The sequence below is a fragment of the Musa acuminata genome, chromosome BXJ2-6 (assembly GCF_036884655.1).
Source record: "Musa acuminata AAA Group cultivar baxijiao chromosome BXJ2-6, Cavendish_Baxijiao_AAA, whole genome shotgun sequence".
Lineage (NCBI taxonomy): Eukaryota > Viridiplantae > Streptophyta > Magnoliopsida > Zingiberales > Musaceae > Musa > Musa acuminata.
This window is the reverse complement of record NC_088343.1, coordinates 41,579,489-41,607,162: the sequence shown is the minus strand read 5'-3', so window position 1 is coordinate 41,607,162 and position 27,674 is coordinate 41,579,489. Positions and strand designations below refer to the sequence as shown.

At 35.9% G+C, this 27,674-nt stretch overlaps 1 protein-coding gene across 9 annotated transcripts; it reads right to left on the bottom strand.

Moving 5' to 3' along the window:
- Positions 1–586: 586 nt before the first annotated feature.
- Positions 587–27,334, bottom strand: LOC103989527 (histone-lysine N-methyltransferase ASHR3-like). 9 transcript variants are annotated; one of them, XM_065114466.1, is made up of 16 exons: positions 26,743–26,785; positions 25,078–25,169; positions 24,017–24,081; positions 22,172–22,283; positions 20,284–20,589; positions 18,251–20,046; positions 17,099–17,245; positions 14,948–15,112; positions 10,950–10,976; positions 10,358–10,475; positions 10,083–10,182; positions 5,415–5,508; positions 4,266–4,344; positions 2,912–3,083; positions 2,698–2,778; positions 587–1,006 (listed from the first exon to the last, which is right to left on the bottom strand). In XM_065114466.1, exons 6-16 carry the CDS (start codon positions 18,551–18,553, stop codon positions 859–861), a joined length of 1,434 nt encoding a protein of 477 aa, XP_064970538.1. In that variant the 5' UTR covers positions 18,554–20,046; positions 20,284–20,589; positions 22,172–22,283; positions 24,017–24,081; positions 25,078–25,169; positions 26,743–26,785; the 3' UTR covers positions 587–858. The 9 variants fall into 9 exon arrangements, 6 of the variants coding, with proteins under 6 accessions (XP_064970538.1, XP_064970537.1, XP_064970536.1 ...); XM_065114465.1 differs by lacking the exon at positions 24,017–24,081 and having other exon boundaries at positions 26,743–26,789; XR_010488103.1 differs by lacking the exons at positions 24,017–24,081; positions 25,078–25,169; positions 26,743–26,785 and adding an exon at positions 1,508–1,687 and having other exon boundaries at positions 870–1,006; positions 22,172–23,592.
- Positions 27,335–27,674: the final 340 nt, after the last annotated feature.

Genomic DNA, 27,674 nt, shown 5'->3' with positions numbered 1-27,674 from the left:
AGGGGGTCATTCATGTACACGGGTTCGTTTTCACATGCAATAATAATTTTTGGCATAAACCCTAATCATCCATGCAATAACTTGGCGGCAACACCTACAATATGCTAACGGAGGCCCAGAATCCCACAGCACACGTGCAATGGCTGCGATGAATCCCATTTTCACAATTTATCTTTTACAAAAGAAAAAAAATAAAATAAAAATTATAGAAAGAGAACGAGAGAGATCGTTTACAGAATCAAACCATTCGGTATAAGGAAAAACCAAGTTTTCTGAAACAATTTCAATTTGCCATAAGGTATTCTTCACAGGACCATACCGTGTCCTCCATGTATTCCCAACAAAATCAGATTGCCAGGTGACAACTAATCAGTTTACTGGAACTGCAATAAAATAGCATCATAAAAATAGTAGTGTGCTTACAGACAGACATTACGGCACCCGAATAAATCTAGACTATGTTCAAACTAGTACAATATCCATTTGAACGTCCAAAACATCAGATCATCTTCTCAACTTCCGAGGCTACAGTTTGATATCATATTGACATAACAGATCCGACTGAGTACAATCATACACCAATAACTTGTTTAATGTCTATTTCATATAACAGATCATACTGAATACAATTATACCGAATACAATTATACCGAGACCAACAAGGGTAGAAATGTAACAACATATGCTACAACAACAATAGGTCAAATGGGAGGCGATGGCAGGTCACGAGAAGCATATAAAAGTGGGACACAAATTAAACACAAAGAAGCAGCACAGGAGGCAAGGGTGCCAGATTTTGCTGCCCAAAGCTAGGAAAAATTGAACAAATCACAAATAGTACTTGAAAATGAATGATATTTACTTGGCACCATGAAGGGTAATAGATCTCTTTCTTTTACATCCCCAGGAGGATGGCATCTGGTTTAACTTTCTCTTGCTACCCAGATATCCTTGGCATTTGGAAGCTCCACATTGGCATTTAACCATTGGTCCAAAGTGCACAAATCTACATAAACAAGCACAAAACATCTATCTCAGAATTACTATTCTGCATAGTCCATAAAAAAAAGCTAACAAACAACACTTACAACACGTGCTGATAACCACTCAGAAACATTTGTCAATTCACTTTTTTAAAACTTAAGGGACAAAGGTTCTTGGTGGAAATGTGTAATTACACAAACAAGCAAAATACAACTGGGGAACTGAAAAACAATTTTTTACCTTCATTGAATTCAATAGCCTGAAATAGAAGAAACTAATTGACAATATTATACAGCATAACAGAGGGTGAACTCAGTGCACGAGACTCTCACTCATGCAATATCTGAGGGTCAACGTGTTCAACCATACCCTACCAAAATAGAGAATGTTTCCATTGTGACTCCCTGAACACCCAAGTTACAAAAGAGAAACTTTATTGTTATACCAAGGCTTGCCCTCTATATTGTACAATATAATATAAAAAAGAAAAGAAAAGAAACAATCAAGTTAGCATAGCAATTACCTTGCAATAGTAATTTAGGTGGGCCAACATGCCCAAGCTTTTATGGTGAGTCATTAGAGTGGCCAGGTTAGACAATTGATTCATGAAGGCAGGACAGGTCCGTATCTATTCAACCAGTGCTCCCAGGAGCCCGATAGAAAGCCTCCAATGCTCAAATTTTCCTACTTTGTCCACTCACACCTGTGAATTGAATGCAACAGGGCAGCAAAAGTAACCTGACTAGTGAGCAGCAGAGTTACAGTCACTTTCACTTCACAAACATGTATAGCCTTATATTTATTCCTTTATACATTATTCTCATTATCATCGCCACCTCCATTGTTTGCTGGATCTGCAGGTGGCAACCCAAAGCTTACAACTAAGCAGCCACTCAGCTGCCTAAATACTGCTTCATATCATTTAAATACTCCGGCTTTGCCCAAGAAACATATCAATAGACATCAATACCAGAATAAAACTGATGACTGAAATTAATAAGTTAATATTAGATAAGTTGCAAAAGAGGTTAACTCTTCAACAATCAAAAAAAGCTCTCGCATAACCAAATATACTTCATAGAAGTGTAAACTAAAATACAAGGACAGAATTCAAGTTGGTCAAGAACCAAAAGTGTGAATCTAGTTAAGACCAAAAAGTCTACAGAGAATACCAGTTCTTCAAATTGTATGCATACTGATCACCAGTAAACAAGTAGCATCACAAATTTTTTGCTATATCATAAATGCGTGGATGTGTACACGTGTATCACAAAACCGGACAATGACCTAAGGTTGCCAGATCTGCATATTAGTTGTGGTCTCTGTCAGACTGATTGAAGGCAAGGTTAACATCTGGAGAAGAAAAGGGGGCTTAGGTATGGAAATTCAGTGGCACTGCTAAGCTATGGCACTAAGTTGGTGATTGTGACTTGAAAAACAAAAACTTACTACATACATAATCATCAATACACACCATTTTAGACAAAATTGATCTCCACTGTCATGTAACATGAATAAAGGCAAAGATTTCTTCCCTAACTAAAATTCTCGGTTACTCAGCTTCTCTGCACCTTCATCTTTTCTCCCTTATCCCTGAAATATATTTTCTCTCTACTATTGCCTTACGTTCTTTCTACACCATAACTGCACCTTGAATTTACTTCATAAAATGTTTGGTGGCTCTTTTATAACAAAACATCATTTATCACATACCTGTAATCATACGTTAAAGGCTCCCCAATGTCTACTGAACGTAACGCAAAAACACCAACACGTGTCTCCCCATCGACTTGCCTGTACCAAAAGGTAAGTAACATGCTTCAAGATAAATGTCATTTTACACAAGTAAAATTCTGGATAGAGGGCAGTTAGTAGTGACTGGTAAGGCGAAAGAAGTGGTTGGTGAGGAGAAATTCAGGAGATCTACCACTTCTCTAGTTTACAATTTGGATCACAATTGTGGTTTAGAAATCTAGAAGCATTCCCTTTGAAAGTTGCATCAATTGTGAAGTCTTTATGTATTTCACACATGTAGAAGTTCTGATCGCCTCGATGTTTCATATCCCACAGCCTTTGTTCGCACAAAGCATCATCAATAACTGAATCAAGACACAACAGGAAAAGTACCGAAAATTAATGAAGCAATGAGACATTGATGAAAGCCATAAGTAACAGCAGGAAACAATATATCAATGCATTGCAGATCACTCTTAGTAAAATAAACTTATAGGCCACATATGATAATGTACATATCATCTTGATAGCGTTTTTGTAGCATGCATGGAAACAAATCGATAGAAATGACAAACAGAAGCATAATGTATTTATCAAAACCATGACTACCAAAGCTTAGTGAAGCTACTTATACACATCGTCTTAATAACAATTTTATGGAACAGCTGGATCAATTATCATTATCTTATGAGTCACTCTTGATTTATCGAGCAGCTAAATAAGTATCTTCTCACTAGTGCCTTTCCCAGCATTATAGAAGGAATTTTGGCACTCACCTAGGTGCTTTGGTGAAGGTAAGCACCGAGCGCCTCCAAATGAACCTAGATTGAGCCCAAATCAAGAGAATTGGTTCAGTTGAGCCTGATCAGAGTTAATCAATTTGGCCACCCAACTTGTCCCCTGCCTCTTAAATCTGGCCTCCTCTCTGTCTTTTATTCCCCTTTTTTTTCTTTCTGTCAATTGGAAAGAGTCCAAACCAAAATAGATGGAAATCAGTGAAAATCAACCAGGATCAATCAAGATCACTTGATTTTTTTTTTTTTTTGTGAAAATCAGCTGACTGAAAAGGTTTCTGACAGCTCTCTCTAGACACAGTAACATACATTCTAGTTGCACTTTGTACCTGTCTTGATGCTAGCATTTATGAGTAAGTCATACAAAACTAAATTAGCACTTGATCAGATTGTACACAAAAAGTGTCCAATAATACCAACCTGGTAGCATGTAATTTTAGAAAAGGCCTATATGTAATAGTATGGGGAAAAGAAGCATCCACCAATCCTATTGCAATCTGTTTGATTGATGAATTTTGTCCATCAGATTCAGACTAAGTGAGAATATGAAAGTCATATATGATATAACACAAAAATACATGTTGAAAAGTGTAAGCCAGATTTTTGATGTGTTTCTCAAAAGAAACTTACGATTTGTGCACACATTATATATCAATAAAGTTATCTTCCATATATAATATTGCAATAAAGTTGACAAATAGATACCCATTTGTGCATTAAAAATCAAAAGCAAGAGAAGAAAACGCTATGTACCTTCTCCAATATATTCTATCACAAAGTCTCCCTTTTCCATAACTTCCAAAGCCACAACTCCCCATCCACAATATTCAGTCTGAAAAAAATCAAATAATTAATTACACAAAGTAATTCAAATAAAATTAAATGACAAGCAATTCCATGCAGTAGATTCCCTACATGATACTCTGTTTCAATAAGTACAAACTATGAAAGCTCCTTGTAGAGTTCTATCCTAAAACTGATCTGCAGGCCAGTTCTTTGGGAATCATAAGCACGATACTTTAATGTGTAATGCATGAGTCTCTGTACAAAAGTAGTGTTTGATTGCAAACCCAATCTGCTCAACAGACTATAGCTCTAATGAACCATCTCATCTGCTGGTCCAGTGTAGCCGGTCATGAGAGCAACTTCAAACAGACCTCTTTCCAATTCTACACATTAGGGAGCATCTTCGCGAATTCAGAAAGACTTAGGAGTCAATCAATGTTTAAACAAGAAAGAGCCATCAGCCTAAGGACTGTTGGCATCCAACCACACTCATACAGATGAATGGTATGGACAACATACATCAGACAATTCAGTCTTCTTCTAAAAGAATCTTTACTAATTTAAAGCAATTTTCTGAATAACAAATAGGGATTTCCATACTAGATCAAAATCCGAATTAAATTAGAATATTTTGGACACTGATAACCCTATAAACGGACATTCTTCTAAAAGAATCTTTACTAATTTAAAGGAATTTTTCTGAATAATAAATCGAGATTTCCATACCAGATCAAAATCTGAATCAAATTAGGAGATTTTCGACACTGATAACCTTATAATGGACATTCTTCTGAGCCTTTAAGATTCATGATTGGTTTGTTATCAATCTTTCATTCAATAAGATTATTTAGTTCTTCTAGTTAATAGCTATTGGGAGGTTTTATCTTGAATTAAAAAAGATAATGTTAGAGGTGACACAAAAGAAAGCATCATTTTCATGGTTGAAACCTTTAGAAGCACATAAGAAGTATAGAACTTAACTGCCTGATTAAGAACCTTAGAAATGAGTGCAGAAAACCAGATCAAAAAGATACTATGGTTATTAAATGACAATGGATACTAACAAGACAACACCCAAGCTTCACAGGAATTAGCACATATTGTGTAAAGATTTACCTTAACAACTTTAATCTTTTTCTCTTTGCGGAAGGGTCTGTTTCTGCACATATCAGAACAACGACAGGCCTTGGAACAGCTCACTGAAAGGCCCCTGTTGTTTACGGCATTCACATGGATTATTGTATGAGGCTTTTAAAAATCTAAAATAGAATTGCAATCATAAACATAAAAGAACCATGCAGGAAAAACTTTACTTCATTTTGCCAAACATCCAAGACAAAATAATAATGAACATATTGTGTATCTTGTAACATAATGTTGAACAATAAAACTTGAAGTGTTGAACCCCACAATTGAAGAAAACCACCAAATGTTATTGTCAAGCATCATTTAACTACTGATAACAAAAACAGGATAGAATCTTTCATAGATGATGCATTTATGCATCTAAAACAGGACCCTTTACGAAAATGTTTGTAACTATAGTGATGATAAAACCACCCTAGATAAAAGTAATTTCTTTAACTAAATTAGCGATATGTAAGATTCCTGTGCATGGCCATACTGGCACAAGCAAATGTCCATTACACAAATAATTATCATATACTGATGCATTTAAAATCATATTTAGTGGATGCAAATTATTTCAGTAAGACCCTTTTAGGGTTCTTATATAATCAAAATAGTACAGTGGTACACTCAGATGATGATGAACTAAGTTCCACTCTAGTCCTATTGCTCACACACCCACATCTGTAGAACTTGGGATAATTTCCTTCAAACTGAGATTGACAAGAGCCCCTCTCATAGGTATAAACACTACTGACCACCAACATCTTTACAGAACTCTCTGTCATCACTAGTCTCCCTTTTTCTTTATCACAATAACTCTGATCATCATCAGTCTCAGCAGGTATAAACTTCTCTCTACATCATGATTTCTCTTGGAAAGTTGAATACATATGATGACCCATCATACCTTAATCAGGTTCTCATGGTGAATGACCTTGCCTAGCACAAGCAGCAGCATACCGTGTCGCTTATTTCATCACTTGTATTTCCTCTTTTAGAACCTTCACCACCCAAAAACCCTCTCATCCTAGTAGTATTTATAATACACTAATTTTAATTAGGGATAATTTTATAATTTAACAGCTTAAGTGGAACCTAGAGTTAGGGTTAACCCTCCCCCTTCATTTATAGCCATCATTCCCTCCTTCACTGTGGTAGAGAGCATGACTATCAAGGAATAGAGAATGATGTTAAGGCATCATCTACAAAAGACAAAGGTAAGGATCCAAATCCTTAGATTTCCCTATGTTCTGTAGATGTTATGATATTGGGACCTCTCTTTCTCTCATTGCTATCTTTTGATATTAATCTTCGAACTTTTGTTCTTCAATTTATGGATGCTTATGTTGCTTTGATCCATGTGAATATCTTCCACGAGTCAATATTATTATTTAGTGTCATAGTGCATACGTAAGTCATAGGTATTGGTGTAAAACTAAGATTGATGCATGAACCTATCTAATGTTTGAAGGGTTCCTAGAACACAAGATATTTGCATTAATTTTGATTGCTAGTTTGAGTATTTCTATCGTATTTAGTCATATGTAACTCTTATTGTTCCTAGTTTCTATTGTATTGTTGGTGAGGTAACTCTTATTTGATCCTGCTTTCTATTGTACTTACTCATATGTAGAAGTAAGCATAGTCCTTATAAGTTGTCATCACAATCTGATTTGCTTAACTGAAAATGATTTATATTATCATGATAACTAATTTATAATATTCGAGGATTGATTTATAAAGACTAGGGATCTGATTGTAATATTCAGGAACTGACCGGTAAGGTTCTAAGATCTGTGTGAAATTTTCTGGGACTGATTAGTAAATCAAATTATATCTTTTCCATTTTTGAGTCCAAATTTAATTATTTAGATACTAGATATTGTTGGATTCTTTGTTTACGGTTGTCGATTTTAAGAATTCAACATGTAATAAAGCTTCTCATCCTTCTTTTAAATGATTCCAACAATACAAATTAGATAGAATGAAGGATATAGAACTTACCTTAGGAAAGGATCAAGACTTGACATTGTATCACACTTATTTTTTAATGATTATGATGTCAAATCAAATTTAACATGCGTTAAGTTTGATATAATGGTTCTTTTAGGGTAATAAAATCATGATGGATGGGGTTATTTGGGAGAAAAGGTATTAGGGTTTTATTTTTAAGATTTTTCATGCATTTATTGTTCCAAAAGAAGAGAAAGAAAAAAAAAGAGCAAAAACAAAGTCCGTGACAACAAATTATAATTAATAGTAAATAAAGTGAAAAAAATAAAAAAATAAAAAAAAAAGAATGTTAAAGAAAAAGAAAGAAAAGAAAACACAAAGACATAAGTAATACCTAAATATAAATAAACAAAGAAAATGAAAAAGAGATAAAGGAAAAGAAAAATGAAAGTAGAAGTAAAAGAGAAAAAATAAAGATTTTATGAGAGCAATATATAATAAAAATAAAAAAAGAAAACGAAGACCTACATACAAGAAGAAAATTGTGATAATAATAAGGGATACGTAAAATATAAATATAACAATAAATAGTAAATAATAAATAACGAAGAACAAGAAAGAGGAATAACATGATACTTCCTCGGAATTAATCATTGTAATGACTAAGGTATCAAAGTTTGGTTGGAGGCCACTAAATATTAATAACATAAATATATATGTTTGATCCTTGTAATCAAGGTATGCAAAACCGTACTGTACCGGTGTTTCAAGGTTGGCTTGATACGGTATGGTACCGACGTACCGAGGGGTACACCAGGGCTTACCGAGCGATTTTAAATATTTTTCCTCTTACTGTAGCACTGTTGGATTGTCCGTCCGGTAGCGGGCGATCTGCGTACCGATATGCCGTTGGACCGGTACGTACCGTCCGTACCGAGCGGTACCATTCGAAATTGCATACCATGCTTGTAATCCACCTTATCCCCACATCTTTCCTGACCCGGTACTAAATTTATATCCTGATGCATTTTAATTAATTTATGACATGCACAATTTATGAAAATAAAGAACATGACTAAGAAAATGTACCAAAAATAATGAAAAAAAAGGATTGTAGGCTTAAATCTGGTACATTAGTATAGATAATAATGTTGGTAATATAATAAATAATTATTGAGGAATATTAAATGTTGGTTAAGTAAATCTAACTTAGTAAATCTTCCTAATATGCAATATTAATAAATATCATGCTCTTGTGATCTCACACTTAGTAAAGTCAGACATCAAGAGCTTGTTTAATTAGGTAATTTGCTAAATTAAACCAAGAGATTGTTTAACTAGGTGATTTACTAAATTAAACCGAGCACTTCATTATGACTAATAAGCAATATTCAATTTATTCGCAAGAGTGTTTATAGTATATATAAATGTATCAATAAAAAAATAGAGGACTAAGTTAAAATGAGTTTAGACTAATTCTCGATTAATGATCAACTTGACTAATTGAAATGGAAACATAGATTTCAATGACATTTAATACTTTAATCATTTTAACACATATTTGTAACATGAATAATTGTTATGCTTGAAATATTAATTTTATTGTATAAAATAATAAATATTAATATTTTATGTGTTATAAAATCCAAAGTAATCAATTTCATATCATGTATAAATAATCTAAGTTATATCTTAATGTTTGAGGGCTTAATATTGTCATGCTATTAAATTTTTACTAAGAACACATTCAATGATTTATTTGAACAGTCTTATGCTTAAAATATTAATTGTATTATGCTCGATATCCGATATGATGAATGTTTATATTGCTTGTGTTATGAGATACTTAAGTGATTAATTATTTAGTTTACTATCAATATTAAAAATCATGAATCATAATTTGATGTTTTATAAAAGAAATAAAATTGTGTAGTTTTGACTTGAGGTTCAAGTTAGGTTCCATAAAACGCATAATTATATTTATTATATATAATTTTAATTTCAAGTTAGATTCTCAATAATTCAATTATCATATGCTTATATACCATTGTGAATTTCAAGGGTGGTAAACCTTTGAATTGATGAAGGGTTAGCATTTAAATCCACTAAGATGAAGGCAAAGAGACAATATAAGTTATATTCAATAATAGCTTTATTAGAAGAATTTAAAAGAATTTTTTTACTTAAATGGATTAATTTTCATGAATATTATATGAACAGTGACCAAGTATCATCCTATGAGAAATATACCCTTGGGTAGCCTCAACATGTGGGATATGCGGGGTGAGGTTCAAGTCCACTAAGGATAGAGTTAATGTAAACTATATTATTTTAGGCTAATATAGAATTTCAATTTACAAGTATACATTCAGGTCAACATGGACTCTCGATTTACGAGTATACCTTCTAAGTTTACAATTGACAATAAATAAATCAAACATCATCTTAGTTATCATTTGCAAACTTTGAACGATGAACAATTGGGAGTTTCAATAGAAAACGAGAAAATGCTAACTGAAGAGGGAAAACAACGGCAACCTGAATAACATCATGCACATAGACAACAAATGATGAATTTAACTAACTGGAAAAACAGAAATTTAATTCAGAAAATAAGCTGATTCAACAATTATCAACAGTTATTTCAGAACAATCAAATGAATATGGACATAGACGAGTGAATCATAGAGAAATCAATACCTGCATTCACAATTCTCCTTACATGTGGAATTACTGCCGCAGTTACTGCATCCGACACCAGTCTCAGCACCATCACGCTTCTTCTTAATTAAGTAAACATCTATTCTTGTTAAGGATACACAGCAGAAATAATTAAAAAGTTCCATGCTTAATGGCATACAATGTAACCAAAAGAAAAGGCAGAAAATTCCTTAAAACATTTTCTGGTACAAAATATGTTACGTTCAGCATGAATATGAATTCCCAAGTAATATTCAGGATTTTGCAAAGGATACTACGTCGGATATGTACATATGGAGCTGGCTCAGTCTTGTTCTCCACAACATCTTTCAAGATGGTTCCCATCTTAAACTCTTCATCAACATATGGAAGAGGCAAGCGGACAAATGCTTCCTGTAAATTAGCAGTTGTATGAATTATTGGCAAAATAATATTTCTAAATAACCAAAATTCCTCCTTGTAATCCAAAAAATGGAGGATATGTTCAGAGACCTTTGTTTAGCAATTTCCCTTTTTTTTTTAAATTCTAGATTGTAAGTAATAGATATTTTTCAAGATTTTGATTGTATACAAAGTTATGAGAAAATTACTAGGGGCTGATGAAAAAACCCAAGAGTTGGAGAAATATGCTTATGGTAAATCAACTTCCCTATTGAAGATCATGAAAAATCGGGGAAAAAACCACTCAATGTACAAACCAATTTCATGTACTTAAGAATAAATGCAAACTTACAAATATCATGATTTTATTTAATATAATGGATACAACATAAAGACCCCACTTGATTGTCTATTAAGTTTAACATGACCAATAACATGGAACAAGAAGAGTAAGAGTGCAAGGAATCCAGTAAGGTAATTAATTACCTCAACATCACTTATAAGATCTGCATGCTGTTATCCACTCAGAAGAATCAGTCCTGTCAGCCAACCTGATCAATATATATTAAGAATAAAGAAACACTATCCTAAACCAAGAGAAAGAAAGAGAACAAGAAGATGACAGCCACATGGAAGCAACTACATGTTTGTAAAATTTGGTTAATCATTATTATGAAAAATCGGTCAGATATGTTCACAGTGAGAATATAGTAGTAATTCAGTCTCAAATCAAGCAAAAAGAAAGTCATTGTAAGGCCATCATCTGCCATAGAACAGAGAGTACTGAACTATATAATAAACCTATGAATCCCTTTTAGAAGGCACAAGATGTAAGAAGTAATCAACATAGACAAATCAACATGCAAAATAAATCATCCTGAAAATATTGAAAATCAATTGACTAAGAGGCTTCTCTTTTGAGCACAAGGAGCAACTTTACATTGTTTAAACCAAGGATTAGAAAACCAGGCATACCAATCAACAAGGGCCAGAATTAATCAGTTGGATCATGAACTGGTATGCAAACCATGGTTCTATATTTCATTCAAATCAATACATACCATGTGGTATGCATCGGTCAAATAGCCTATCAGCTTACTATCCAACATAGTTATCTTACTGACTACTGACTATACCATCTGATTTTAATTGATATAATCAAACAATAAGCCTGTCAAAGAACTGACAATTATAATAGCTACTTTTTTCTTTTTACTTCTTTCTCTCCTCTTGCACACTATTTTTCTCTCAAACACTCTCCCCTCCCCTCTTCTTCCTCCTAGCCACATCACTAATGACTCCATCAACCTCATTGTCATCTCCTCTTGCTAGTGTCCAACCCAGTGTTTTTAAAAGTACTAGGCGCCAAGATCCCAAAATGCTCAAGGCAGTTAACCCGCCCACCCAAGTGAAGCAAGATGCTCCCAAATATTAAATTTTAAAAAACATATGTATCGTTATGTTCTTAGCAGTGTTTTCATATCAATTTGATGTTCCTACCTACATAAACTTAATATGTCTAAGCTCCGAGTCCTAATAGTGCACCACCTCAAGCTGGTGTAACACGTTAATCGATGAAAGATTATTACCTACAAAATGAGAGAGAGGACTGAGGAGATAGAGAAGTAACTGATGAAAAGGCTGTGGAGAAAGGTGGAAACCGATGACGACAAACGAAGTTGCAGACGACGACAGATGAAGCGAACCAAGCTACAACGGTGAACAAGCAATAGGGTTTCGCTTCGCTGGTTTCTTTTTGGGGGGTGGGATGTTACAATAAGTGCAATTAATTAGTTCATTTGAACCAACTTACTCGCCCAATATCGAACCCAAGCTCGAAGTCGACTCGATTTGGCTCGAGCACACACCAGAGGTGCCCAATGCCTGGGCTTAGGCATGCGCTCGAGCGATACTTCATTGAAACGCCTCACTCGAGCACCTTTTGAAAACACTAGCATAACCTAGTCATTTTTCATTAATTCCACCTCCTCTCGCCCTCTTTCTTTCGTCCAAGAGATGTCAACCCATACCGCGTATCAATACATTGACTCATCTTAATACCATAATGATCGAAGATTTTAAGCCTTGGTCTAAACTACCAATTGCTTTGTCCAAACAACTACAATAATCATTTTTCCTAGAAGATGGTAGCCATCATTTATCTGAAGACAATATAATGCAAGTACATACTAGTCAAACTCAAGAATCAAGGAAATCAAAGAACATAAGTGAATGGATTTTCTATAACAAGATTATAAAAGATAGATGAAATACATTAAATTAAGAATAATGGATTGAATAATCTTTGTATCTTTTAAGGTCAAGCTTGATTCACCAAGGTTCAGTGTGCAATCACTATGTTAGGCATAACTTGCATCCCATATTATCAACTTACACATGGTCCAAGATATTAAAGCATGAGAATATCCTCTAATTAAGCAGCTCATTTGCTTGAGTTTCTTCCCACATTCTCTTGTTTGCCCATAAGACCCCTCTCACTCTTCAGGAATAATCAAAACCATCCATACTTCCTAACTACATCGAAATGAACTATTCAGTGATTTAAAAAGTGCTAGGCGCCAAAAGGCGTTAAGGTCCAAAAACACCCGAGGCGCTAAGCGCTCGCCCAAGCGAAGCGAGGCGCTAAAATATAAAAATATATAATATAATTAATAAATATAATTATTTAAATAAAAAAATATGCTATTAAATTAAGAAAATCGGGTACAAAATCACAATAAATAAATAAATCATAATAGTATTTTTATTTTAAAAATAAAAAATATACTATTAAATAAATAAAAATTAATAGCATTAAAATCAAAATAATATATTATTAATCTAATAAATAAAAATACTATTATTAGTATACAGTTAGTAGTATACTGTTAATATATTGTTAACAGTATAGTGAGAAGACCGAGGCTGCTGAGGCAACGGCAACGGCAGCAGGCGATAGCCGTAGTTGGAGCGGGAGCGGGAGCGGCAAACGACGGTGACAGCGGGAGCGGCGAGCGACAATGGGAGCGGCGAGCGACTACAGTAGCGGTGAGCAGCGACAGTGGCAACTGCAACAAAGAGCAGCAACAGCAGAAAAGAAATCTCGCCAGCAAAATCGTGAGTGTTAGGGTTGGGGAAGTCGGGAAAATCGCGAGAGAGAGCCTGATATCGGTGATTTAATTGGTTCGATTGAACCAACTAAAGCACCGGAGACTAACCAGACCTAAAAATCTAGTTCGATCGCCTGGTTTAACCCAGGCGCTCGCTCGAAGCGCCCGACGGCTGGGCTCGGGCGAGCGCTCAGGCGACGTCTCTTTGAAGCGAGGCGCCTGGACATGAAGCGAGGTGCTCGGGCCTCGCCTCGCCCGAGCGCCTAGGCGAGCACCCGAGCACCTATTGAAATCACTGGAACTATTATAGAAAAATTTGCTAATTCAATATCCTATCATCCTTCCCAACATAATTATGAATCTTTATACTCCTATCTAACAACATCATGACCAATTGTAAACCTCAATCTTCAGAAAAATCCAAATTTCCCAACAAAGGCTTCCTTCGACTAAACTAATAACTAAAAATAGTTTGGATACACAATCACGGATAAAAGCTCCCCACTTAGCAAATTCATAACAAGACAACAAATCTAAAGCACCAGATAAAACATTTTCCAAGCATGTGATATGCCACCTCCCATTCCTGACTACAGAAGGCAATGTCAGAGATGTAAGCAATGTTCATCATTATATGCAACCTAACTTTGTGTCAATAGATATTAAAATTTTAAAATAAATAATAAGTTGAGATCTTTCTTTGTAGTGAAAGTGGCCTAGTAATAAAAAGTGTAAAATACAAAAAGGAAATAACAATGCATAGAGTTAAACTTGAATAAATCCAAATTGGAGAGAAGATAAACTAAGGATTAATGCTATGAGAAGAGGTAGAGGAAGGCCCACGAAAAATTAATAAAATAATAATTAAAGGAGATATTGTAGCTCTCATTTTTATCAGTGATATTGCCCTCAACAAAGAATGGCAAAAAAAACTCCATGTCATTGACCACATAGAATTGGAGCCTAAAGCCTTCATGAATCACAAAAAAAGGATTTAATTTTATAATCAACAAAAGTTTCACTTTGCCAACCATCCAATTGGACTCAAAAGAAATCCAACAAAAAATGACTGAAATGTCTTAAATTTCAAATATAATCAATATTTCAAAAGAGATATTTTTCTGATTAAATACATGATAAAAAATACTGAACTTACTTGTGTGAAAGAAAATTCTACAACAGAATAAATTTGCATGTAATGTTAACCATTCACTTTGTTTTTCCAGAACAAAGCATACAGTATGATATTCAGAAAAAAAAAAGACAATTGAATTTGGACATCCAATAACTAATGAAACAAAAAAGGAGAAATTAAAAATAATTAGAACTATTGAGATAATTGCATCTGTTCTGGTGAGAAAAGAAGAGATTGACCTTCTTTTCAAGACGCCAATCAGAAGAATGTCTCCAGCAAATGGCTCTCCCTGGTCGATTTTTGAAGTAAATGACATTTGCTGGCCATGGTGCACACTTGGTATGTGCTGCCATTGTGCATCTTACACATCGCCAATATGCTTTCTGCTTGCAAACAAAACAGCCCTGTGTGGAAAGGAGAAGATGAATCTAGTACTTAAATCTAACTCTTACTTTTCACTCCCTAGAGACTTGATATAAAGATAAGAAAATTATTAAATATAAACAAAGGGATGATATTAATAAAGTCCAAACCATTGCTTATAACCAATTATTATTTTAAACATATACTTAAACATAATTGCAACAAGAATAGGTATACCATCCATCAACAGCAGCTATTGTATATTTCAGTTCATAGCTTTCGGCACACATATACTGACAATATGGCAACTTTGAGAAACTCTACACCAAACTGTATTAGGATTTTCTAAAACTTATGAATAAGTCATTGCAGGTTAACAATTGGTTATAACTAAAAGCATGGTTTTCAGTGCAAGGAAGGACTTATGCTTAAAAATGCTTCAAGAAAATCATATTTCTGACTCCACTAAGCAAGCATATATATAAAAACATTAGTTAACAAATAGAGAATTTGCTTAAGAAAACCAGTAATATCCCATTCCACGAGCATCAATGGCAGAATAAAATTGAGATAAAGCTCAAGATATTTAATTAAATAGGTCAAAAGAATTAAATATCTACAACCTACCACCCATTTTGGTTTTACTGATGATAGACCCAAATGATGCTTCCATTGTGCAAGATATTTGTTACCAATATTATTACCATTGATGCCTGTTTAATTGGAACTAATTACAAAGTCTAGATAGGACTTTGAAAACTAAAAGTTTTCCAACCAAGTCCAAAATGAATTAGAGTGCAACTGCACAAGACCAAGAGAAGAAACAAGTGTAGGTAAAAATAGAAGAACAAAAAATTTTTAAAAACAAAGTTTCAAACTTACTGGATCTATTATTCTGTGGGAGGTTAGACTGGAAGAAATACTGTTCATACAGCATAAGTGGAATAATTGAAGTGAAGAAAAAAACATTAAGAAAAAAGGTTTAGGACAACTATAAGCTAACCATGCTTGACAGATCAGAACACAAATTAGTTAGAGAACAACATATACAAGAAGTCAATATTGCTGATAAGAAAATATTAAGATGCTAGATGGAATTACTAAAAATACAAAATAAGAAACATCTATATATGTAAACAATTAGAAATAGTATTGATTGAAGATAAAATGAGAAAAAGGACTTAAGGTGATATAGATATGTCTAAATAAGGCCTAGAGATATACTATTTAACAAAATACATCAATTGGAGTTAGTGGTGTGACAAGAAATAGACAAAGACTTAAAAGTTTAGAAATAATAAAAAGAATTTGAACGATCTTAGATTACGTAGTGATATTTCTACTTTGCTCTCATCAAAAATCAGTAACAAGAAAAGGAACCATGTTGCTAACCAGATATGGTTTGAACCTTACAGCTTACCATAGACAAAACATAGCTTGCATCTAATAAGTAGTCAAGGGAAGGACACACTACAAAAATATAGGCAAAGACCAAAATACATAATTGTTGAGAAAACTAATTTCTTATAATCATAGACTAATATCCCATGCATTGTTCAAATAACAAACAGAACATTCACAAGGCACATACTAATGTGCACACCACAAGTCATAACATGCATCCGCTGGCATGAATGAATGCCGTTTTTTTATTTATGCACAGTCCATTTCTTTAATTTGTGTTAAACCCATTATGACAAAAGATACATGAACTTGTCTTATAGCAGCCTCTTTGGTCCAAGGGATAACAGATGTGAGAGCATATAACTAAGCTGATATCAATAAATCAATAATGAACAGAACAGCAAAGGTTATCTAGCTCTCAAATGATGGAACAATCTGAGGCAGTTAGCTGAACAATAAGTTATCAGAGCATGGAAGAAAAAGAAAGAGTAAGACGAAAAGTCTACTAACCAAATAGAAACCATGAAACTGCATTTGCACACAAAGCATGCTTAGGCTATCAAATTACACAAGTAAATGAAGAGAATTACATGGTATTATCCTGTCAAGTTAAGAAATTTTACATGTTGAGGGCACTTGAAAGGTTTTGAAGTGGAGGGTCCAATCAGCTTCTTGGCACATGTCAAATGGTAAGCTTCTTGACAACCAAGAACTGAGCATCGCAATTCTTCTCCAGGGTAGATACACCTATTGCAGATGTGGCAATCAACCTAAAAGGGGTTTCTATGATATAAGAAGATTGCACTTTTATTTTAATCAAGACAGATAATTATTCTCAAAAATCCAAAGCAAGATAAATGCAAAAAGTATAGTTGCAAACATGTCATAAAAGCCTTTGTCAGATAAGTTGATGTTGCTTTAGAATTTCGCATGTCATGAATCACATGTGATCAGTAGGAAAAAGAAGTAAACTCATCTAGATATTTGACATTTCTCATATTTTACATTTCATCTATGCAATGTCAAGGACATAACTCAGGTGTATTAATTGTTCAAATGCTACATTGCAGACGGAAGCTGCAATTAACGCCTCTCCCCTGATTGTGGTTTCACACATTCAAAGATTGTGGATAGCAAAGATGTTTAGGAGCCTAGACATAAAGGCATAGGCAAGATGGGGCCTCAGTGAAGCACCATTCTCTTCAAAACCATGCATGAAATTAATCTAAAAGATGAACACAAGATCAAGAACATACATTATTTATTACATAAAAAGAAGCAGGGATTGGAACTTCAAACTTCGTACAAGTGGAACAAAAAAAACTAGAAAATGTAACAAGGTGGTCATAAAGCTAAACCTCCATTGAGAAGAAGCCTAAGAATGGTTTCAAGAAGCCAAATAAACCATTTTCTTGAATTTGATCAATTATTAAATCAAGTTTTATTCCAGTTGATCCAACATTTCATTGTAAGATACATGAGCATTACTAACAAGACATAAATGATATAAACAAAAATCGAAACAAGAAGCCTATACAGACTTTTTCAAGTTCGTAGATTTCTCTGTAAAATGTTCATTTCTTGTAACACAATTTTCCTATAATTTTTCAAGAATACTCTGTTCTGATTGAAACTCGTTCTTCACAGCCAACCCACGGAGCTAAATCTCAATGAATGCCAGTGGAAACCAAAATTGGCTACAATGTGACTAGGTACACAAATTCCGTATAAAGAATAAAGAATCCCATATAAATAACCTAAAAAGTAGAAATCACCATTCTTGGAGCATTAGTGAGGAAAGGCAAGAAGCACTCCCTGTCGGGAACCCCGGCAGCCATCTTCTTCTCCCTCCAAGCGCTCACGTGATCGGCTAGCGAGGCCTTTCCATCGGCTGCCTTCTTCCCTGTCTTGCGCTCCTGCTTGAACGGGCGGCTACACTTGCGGTCGAGGCCGGCATCCCCTGCATCTAGGATCTCGTGACGGGGGGAGGAAGAGGTGGAGGAGGAGGAGGAAGGGTCGCCGCGGTGCGGGGGGTGCGCCGCGGGGAGGGGAAGCAGGAGGTTGCCGAGATCCGGCATGGCAAGCACCCCGAGGAATCTAGGATTCGGGATCGACGAAGGGGGACGAATAGACGCAAGGGAACGAAGGGGTTTGAACCCTGGGGTTCATTCCCCGCCGGGTTTCTTTTATTATCGTCTTCGTCTTCTCTTTGTTCGAGAGAGAGAGAGAGAGGGGTGTGAAAAGAACGAGGGGCGAGAGGGGAAAAAAAGGTGGGCGTCGTGGGCGGGAAACAATAGGGAGAGCGAGCATTTAAGAAGAGATCGGGATTTGGAACCGAGCAATCAACCTCTTCCTACTCGCCGGTGCTGCGCCGGTCTCGCCATGTGGGACCCGACCTGGGGACCTCCTTGTGACTTCCAATCGGACGCTTTCGTCGATGACGGTGGCGCGCGGAGACCGTCCTCCCGTTTGTGAAAGCGACATGTGGGACCCCCATCGGCACCATGAATTTACGAGAGACGAAGACGGGTCAATGCATAGGCGCCGTTATAATTGTAGGAACGGGAAAACCGACCCTCCCGTCCCCCGCCCCGAGGCGTACGAAACAGGGCACCGTGGTACTTTCCCCACCGTTCTACCCGCATTTTGATTGAAAAAATGTGGGACCCTCCTAAGACCGAGGCCACTTCAACAGGCTGAACTTTTCAGCAAAGCAACACACCAAACTATACATTAGGCATCAAAATCATCAAAGATATTAGACTGTTAGTTTGTTTCAGAAATAAAGATAGAATACTGATCGGCATGAGGTGAACTCGGGTGACTGATGCCTAAACTAATGAAGCCTGCACGAACGACAGCAGAGTAGAAACACACAAAGATGAACAGTAGTCAAGCGAAGTGGCTAATAATTTCATTTGTAGTCGCACGAGGCAACTGATACATAGTGGGCAACCTTCACCGACACGCATCGGTCGGAGTAGTTCCCAACTTGTGTAGAACTTGTTTTTGCTATCGCTAATAATGTATTAGTCTTGACCACTGGTTTAAATCGGAACTAAATCAGGCTAGAATAGAAATAGGAACAAACCCAACTTCTAATGCAAGTCGAACCACCGACCTTTCCCTATCCAGGTTTAAAAAGGTTACGGATTCCAGTACGATAATTGGGGGATACACAAAATCAAATACGTACACGAATCTAGAGAACCGTAGAGAGATGTATTCTTCGCCATTGCTCACAGCAGCTTAACCAAATAATTATAACATTTGTGTTCTGGAACGTACAAAGAACGAGTCTTAACTCCAGCTAAAAAGATATCTCTGCAAAATATTAAATTACTCAAAAGCTAACATTAAATGAGGTGAATGAACATTGTTCTTGATGTTCTGAAGAGGCCGCCTGAGTTCATGTGGCTCAGAGTCCATGGTCCAAGTTGGCATCAACCATAACCAAGAAAACTTACTTTTAAGGGCAGTAAATCTACTAATTCAAAATCGACACTCTTTTTTGTTGCCAAAGATATGCTTCCTCTGCTCTGGTAGCTTTGGTTAACTAATGTGGAACAACCTAAATTCAAGTAAAACAATTACTACAAGATTATCAAAGTTTTAAAGAAATATCCAAAGATTCATAACATCACAGGCCAAGCCACATAAACCAAAATAATGAGAGGCTATGACAATACACAGCTAACATATGCAAATGAAAACTATAAATGGAAAATCAATCTGATTTATTTCTATATTTAAAAATAAATAAATAATTTTCATTACTCAAAAAAGGAGAGAGGGAGAAAGAACTTACCTCGTGTTCCATACAACCAGTGGTTTTCCCAAGTAAGCTAGCTGATGAACTATAATATTAGAGGATCTGTAAACGAAGTTGAAGTTGATGGCCCTAAAAAACGAAGGGGTGGGAGAGGCATCGTTGATGTAATTTACGAGGCATTCAGAGTTGGACTGCACAAGTTAGTTCAATGGTGCTCCAGGACATGCGGGAGACCTTCCAAAAGAGCCAAAGCTTCAGCCATGGAGGCATTCTTGGTAGATGAAGGGGAAAAACCAACCACCAGTGTAGAGTTGGAAGCAGATTTGAAGAGATAGCCGGAACCTGCAAAGTTGTCAGTATGTGAGTAAGAACCATCAATATGTAAAATAAAGTTTGGGTTGGGGGAACTGCCCATGAGTGGGAGGACAACCACATCTCTTGTGCCCTCGTAATGCAAAGAGCATGGAGAAGTATCTTTCAGAAAAGCAAGTGCTTTGGGGACTAGTCTGGATGGCTTGGAATGGTGGTTGTGAAATCTGGCCATGTTTCTGTTAATCCACAAGGTTCATAGTAAGCTATAAAGCTATTAAGTAGTTTCGACGAGTGTTTGTCAAGTTCTTTGCCCTCACTAAGCCAAGACCCAAGGTACCAGAAGACATGTATTTAAAGGTATAGCCAATGCTTTGCAGGAGAAGGTTCCGAAAGGCACAAGTTGTGGGCAATCAAAAAAAAAAAAAGCTTGCCACAAGCTACTAGTAGACAGGACAACACTTGATTTGGCTATCAAGAATAGGTGAAATGATAGTCGAGGCAGGGAGTTTGTTGCAGGACTGTTTTTTCACAAGAAAAGTTTATCATTAGGAGTAACAGAGAGTTTCCATAACGCCTCCTAACCAGGCCAAGAGTCCAATGGTTTGGGCTCCATATCCAACAATCCTTATAGGAGACAACTGAGGTGTAAGTGTCTAATTCTCTTACTGAGCAAAGGGTGGAATAGAGAGTAAACAATGTTAGTCTTTAAGAGTCCCACTAGTTTTGATGTATCAAATCAGACACATTGGAAAAGTATAGCATTTCATCCATGTTAAGCAGAGTGGACCACTTAGAGAAAGGAGTGCTGTCGACCCAAGGATCGTCCCAAATTGAAGAGGAAGGACATGTGCCGATTAGCTTCCTAAAGCCCCTGATTCTATGAGAGAATTTAGATATGTTTCTCCAAGACCAGGAGCAATTCTGTTTGGGAGAGTTGAACCAAGGATGAAGATCACCGTACTTTGAAAGGAGGATTCCAACCCAAAGGGAGCTGGAGTTGTTCATAAGGGGAGAAGCCTTTTTGCAAGGATAGAATTTTCAACAAAAATAAGGTCCCACAACCCAAGGCCACCAATGGGTTATTTCCAATTTGTTGTCGAAACCTCTTTCTATGGACATCATCAACATCAAAGTTTTATTGAATTTGGTTTGGGTGTTAGATTGACTGTGATAGTGAAAGTTGCAGATGACTACTCGGCATTCTTTAGGGCCAATTGTAGAGGAGTTTGAAGAAGGGTAATACTAAGGTATTGATACAGCAGAAGCAGGAGCAGCACCACCAACAATGGATATAAAGTGTTCTATGGACCAGTTGGAAAGCCTCTAGCATGGTTTTGACTTTGATATTAAAATAAAAATCACCATTGGGGACAGAAAGGTTTTGATGGCAGCAAGTTATTAACCAGAAAAAATTTTGGAGGTGCTGTTCAACAATTTAAATGGGAAAGAAGTTTAGATGATGACAGTATTCTTTCCATGGAGGCAAGCTTTGACCTGTGTGTAATTATCAAGGAGGGAGGGGAGCAGAGATGAGAGGATTAGAGTATATTTTACCTAATGAAGTTACGCCAGAGAAAAATTAATGAATTGGGTATGATAGAGTATATTTTACCTCATGAAGTTACACCAGAACAGATCTTCGATAATCCAGATGATCCTGCCGCAATATCACCAAAGTAGGCAGTAATCGCTTTCACTTTGGTTTGTACATGATTTGCTTCTATCTGCATGACGAAAGCTTGAAACAGTAAGCATGCTTCAAATACTAGGTGTGAAATCAAGAAAGATGGTTAGGAGCAGTTCACAGAGCAGAAATGCCTGGGTGAGGTTCAGAGTGTGTAAGAGCAATCATTCAAAGCATGCAGGTGCTACAGGCAGAGACCAAGAAACATCAACAGATCAACATCTAGTAGCACAGATGATGTAGAAATCAACTGATTGAAATGAGACTAGGTTCAGTATTTTTGTAAAACTAGTGGTATTTAGACGAGAGCTGTTTGTCAAAATAAACAGTTGCCACGACCTTCCCCATACATGATAAACAATGAGCAATAACAACAAGCCATCATTTCTAGCTCTTCTAGCCAGCTATATAGATCTTTCGCACCCTTAACCTTTATCAAAAGGAAATGTTGCCAGACAATTTATTTTATGATCTCCTTACCATTCATTAACATATCCTAGCACCTCTAATGTAATTTAACACACCCCAGCATCAGTACATTTGATGATCTCTTTTGGACAAGTCTACAACTTTAATCTTTTCAAATTCACCTTGATTGGCAACTCACCTTTAAGATTTCACTAGTGCAATCATCTGCTATTTTATGTTTTCTTATGTCACAACATCTATCTCAACATCATTGTTATACTTACCTTTTCAAACATGTTATTTTCTAATTCGGTGGACATATTGACCAACAAATCATAATGTACTTCTACAATCAGCTTGTGAGGTTTTCATAGTGCAAAATGATGCTTCGCGATCGCATGCCCCTCCAGACATCCCATTCTGCTAAAACCGTCTCACCTTATTGAAAGTGTCATTTGTGATCTCCCTTTCGCTGAATCTAAGATCCAAGGTCCCAAACAATTTCTTTAAAAATTTTACTGACACATTTTAGATATCTTCTCTTCATGATACTCAAGCTGCATTTCATTGCTGATCTATGTAGGTTTTCTGGGTCCATGAAGATCATGTCCGAAGTTTCTTCTTTTGTTTATATTACACCAACTCATTATTCAGTTAGTAATGCTTATGTTGTTATTCTTCTAGCTAGAACAAAAATTGTCTCAGTGATCTCATATTCTTCAAGCATGAAGGACTATTTGTTGCCCTCACTCAAGTTTCTTCCAATGAAAATTGGTCTACCAGTTACCACTAAGTCATTTAAGTCAAGGTTTCATGGAAGATTAAATAAGAAACTCCTTAAGACGAAATAAAAATTTTCATATAATATATTAGACATACTAAACACAACAAGGATAATATCCATGAGAATAAAAAAAATATAAACTCGAGAAAATTTGAACTTTTACCTCAAATTTTAAGGGAGGGCTGGACAACCAAGAAAGCTCTTCCACTTGGTTAAGGTTCACATTGCGTGGCAGAAACATAATGATATTGGGAGTTATTTGTTGTGCAAGTTGAAAGATGGAATACCTAATATTATAATTTTTTTAGATTCTTCTAAAGCCAGACCAAACTTTCACTGTTTATAAACAAAGAATAACTAACTGCAAAAGCTTTCTGAATGAACTATTATAACAAGTGCATTTGATGACTCACTAACAGTTATGTATTTTACGGGTATATATATTCAGGATATAAGTATCAATCTCAAGTTTACAACCAAAACAATGTCATAGATTTAAACAGCAGAATCTATGATATAAATAGCACATAATGGAAAAACATAGATCTTTTAGGTCAAATACTGTCAGGCATAACAGATACCTTCCAAGCACTTTTTACCCCTTGATCACCATGGATCTGATAATAAAATATATTCTGATATCTTCCTGAACAGAAACAAGGTGAATTTCCAAAATAGTTATATTAGATAAGTTGGTTTTTGTTCTATTCCAAGATTAGATAACTTAATATGTCAAAAGGGACACTTTTGCACCATTGGAGAAAGAGAAGGAAATTAAAATTGATTCATATATAAAAGAAATTACATATCTGATAGTTTGCATGGCCAACAGAAACAAATGGTACTCATGAAAATTATTTACAAATTAATTAAGAAAGTATGCATAAGAAAAGAAGTTTGCTTCTGACATAATATTTTCAATGCATTTCTTCATGATACACCCATCAGGAATTTGTTAGTGATGGTCATTGGGTAGATAGAGAGCAGAATTACAATGATATAGATTACTTGCCCCATTCATTCTCTCACATGTATGTTGTAAACATGGATCCACAAGCATGTATGTTCTGCTTTCTAAGTTCTAGCATGCCCCATGGTAATACTAAAGCAATAGAAACACATAGCAAATCCTATAATGTTTCTGCATAGTCCAATCCATCCACATGCATGTCTGCAAAAGATGATCAGCTGGAACAATGTTTTGCAAAGTATAAGTAGTCAAATATTCCTGCATGTCAAAAAAATCCTGTTGAAATTTGATAATTTTGATTCATTGAACTGTAAAGGGACCAAAAGTTTCAGAAGATACCTTATAAATAATCTGAATCACATGTAATCCTGGATGTTTTTGCTTACATACTTGATCATCTATCAACTAAAATAATAAATCGATTTCTTATTATTTATTTTTACCATGATTTCTTATTGTTAAGATAGTAGATTGCTACTGGTGTCCTCATGAGTTAACCTTGTCTTGGACAACTGCAAGGGCCTGATCCACTTCTGGAAAACAGGGTTGAAATTAACTACCACTATTCTACATAAAGGTTAATATTTAGCATACATGACATGGAATTTTCAGGAAGACATATGAGAGCAAACAAACAAAGATTTCAACTAAAACCAGGGAAGAGAGACATACCCATCTCTTGGCATCAGCAAATCAAGAGTGTAGCTTCGAAAGTCTCTATATGATGGGCCTCCCCAAGGTGGCGAAAGGAAAAGAATATCACCCTAATAAATTTGAAACAGTCAGAATAGCAATAAAAGAGCATCTTTAGCAAGGTGTGTGTTTTTTGAGAAATCATTCTCCAGTTAGAATCAGAATATCAGCCTCAAATATTCATGCCTACACTCTAGGATTTGTATTTCAGTTGGCACCTGCATTGATCCATAAATACAATAACAAGTGCAATTTTCCAACCACTAGGCATCAACTACATTGATCTTTTGCCTATTGAGCTCTATCTAGGAATAGCACCAGATCAACTACGAGTAAGTACCCAGAGTTTTTTGTATTGTTTTTGAAATCTTCTTAGAACTTTCTCTACCTATCTGCACACCAAATCTGATCTAATCCAACTCGTCTAACCAGGCCATGTCCATTTGGATACACTGAGCCATTTTCACCATTTAATTCCATTAAGGGAAATATTTTTAGCCAAGTGAAGGATCCATTACACCTTTTCAAAAGTCTATGTCCAAATCTTAATTTGTTCTCTCCTTATTCAAAATCTTATAAATATATCAACTCAATTTCCCTTGTTTATGTAGTCAATTGTTGGTCTTCTTTGAACATGTCTTACCCATGTTACATGATTTTTTTAACTGCAGCTATTATTATATTAGTTTATGCGCAATCATTTCTTACTGTCTCATAAATTTTAGACGTTAATGAACTTCCAAATTTTTTTAGTTAACTTTCCTTCATTCATGCACTTAATTGTCAGTCTTTCTTAACAAATCTGTGCTACCACTTGTCCAAAGAGTTCAGTGATGATATTTGTTCTTATATTTAAATGCAACACTGAGGGCCAACATGTACAAGATTGGTGGTGGAACTGCTGCAGCCTAACCACAATTTTCAGTCCACATTTAATTCACAGATGTAGGTTGAATCTCTGATAGATAATCATGTATCAAGATAATCATCACAAGTATAATAAATCAATGTTAAAGTGCAATGTTTGATACATAGTTCCATGTGAAGATTGAACAATCCATCAGACAGTGATGTGTCCATGATGCCACATCTTAAATGTGAAAATCCTACATATTTACAATATATGAGAAAGTGTAATTTGTAATCTGACTCTTGGAGCTAGGCTCTTATTCAGACACATACTAGCCCCCCATAGATATCAACCTAACAAAATTACAAATCACACAATGCAACAATCACGTCCAAAATATGCATTTGAAGATCTTGTTAGAGTTAACACTCGATGATGAAATTTTCACTTATCCAAGAAAAGATAGGAAAAGGCTCAATCTATAATACTAAACTCTAATATTCCCCTTTTACGCGCAAGTTGAATTAGGCTTGACATGTGAAACTGAACCCAAAATATGGTGCAATCTACTTAAAGAGAAGGACATTGCACAACTATTAATTAAAACACCAGACGAAATAGAGAACCTGCTATTATATCTGATTGGGTTACCACAAATCCCAAAAACTTACACTAAACTCGTAACACTTGATAAGATGCAGAACCTTTTGTGTTCGCTTTCCAAGCACACGACAAAATCATTCAAAGCACCCGAATGAGAAACAAAAGAGAAGAATACAAGGGAAAGAACCCACCTTTAGACGTGGCGCAAGACGAAAGAAGTCCCCAGTAACAAAATCAATTCTGTCCTCCACACCATAAATCTTCGCGTTATGGACAGCAAACCCAATTTTCTGCGGATCAATGTCTACCGCAACTACGTGACAACCCCTAAAAGCACGCCACCGACCCTTATTAAAGCTTGGACCACAAAGAAAGCCACACCTTTCTTCAGCTACGAATCAAAAGACCGCACCTTGAGGCGAACTGGATGGCGTTACCGCCGACGCCAGCGAAGCCGTCGAGGACGAGGGGGCAACCGCGACCGGCGAGGGAGGTGGCTCGGGCGGCGTGGGCGGCGGCGATTGCCTCGGGGGTGACAGAGTACCAGCCCTCCTCGTCCATGAGGATGCCGTCGTCGAAGCGGGAGAAGAGGGAGTAGCGCTGCCGCCAGTACTTAGCGACGGTGGGGCTAAAGAAGTCGACGCCACGCTCCTCCGGCCGGGAGTGGGCCGTTACGCCAAGATCTCGTCGCCTCCGCCGCTGCCGCTGTCGCGTCACTCGACGCTTCCGTTTCTTGGGGTTGAACATAGCTTGACCTCCGAGCCGCGGAAGGCCACATTAGTAGAGGTATGAACGTTAATTGGGCTGGCAATTTGGCCCACTAATTAAATGGAAGCCCAAATCCCGTTCTTAAATGAAATGCCTCCTCAAATCATGCTCCCCTTAAATTACACTAACAGAGTAATCTTCATGTTCAAAATAACTCTGAAATCAACTACGGAAAGAAGGAAATGTAAGCCCGGCTATTTAAATATCTTTGATTTGATTATTTTTAGATAATTAAGCACTTTAAGTAATTTTACTCTTTTTTTAGAAAAATAAAATCACTTTATTCTATATATATATATATTTATATTTTTATATATATATATAATTTCTTGAGACGTTTCGGCAGATACATACA

Bases quoted from the DNA above. Each gene is read 5' to 3' on its own strand.
- LOC103989527 (XM_065114465.1), bottom strand. From the start codon at position 18,553: ATGCCGGATCTCGGCAACCTCCTGCTTCCCCTCCCCGCGGCGCACCCC. The intron at 4,345-5,414 runs GTAAATCTTTAC...GATTTTTTTCAG, and splicing joins AAAAGATTAAAGTTGTTAAG to ACTGAATATTGTGGATGGGG. The intron at 3,084-4,265 runs GTACATAGCGTT...GTCTTGATTCAG, and splicing joins GATAGAATATATTGGAGAAG to TTATTGATGATGCTTTGTGC.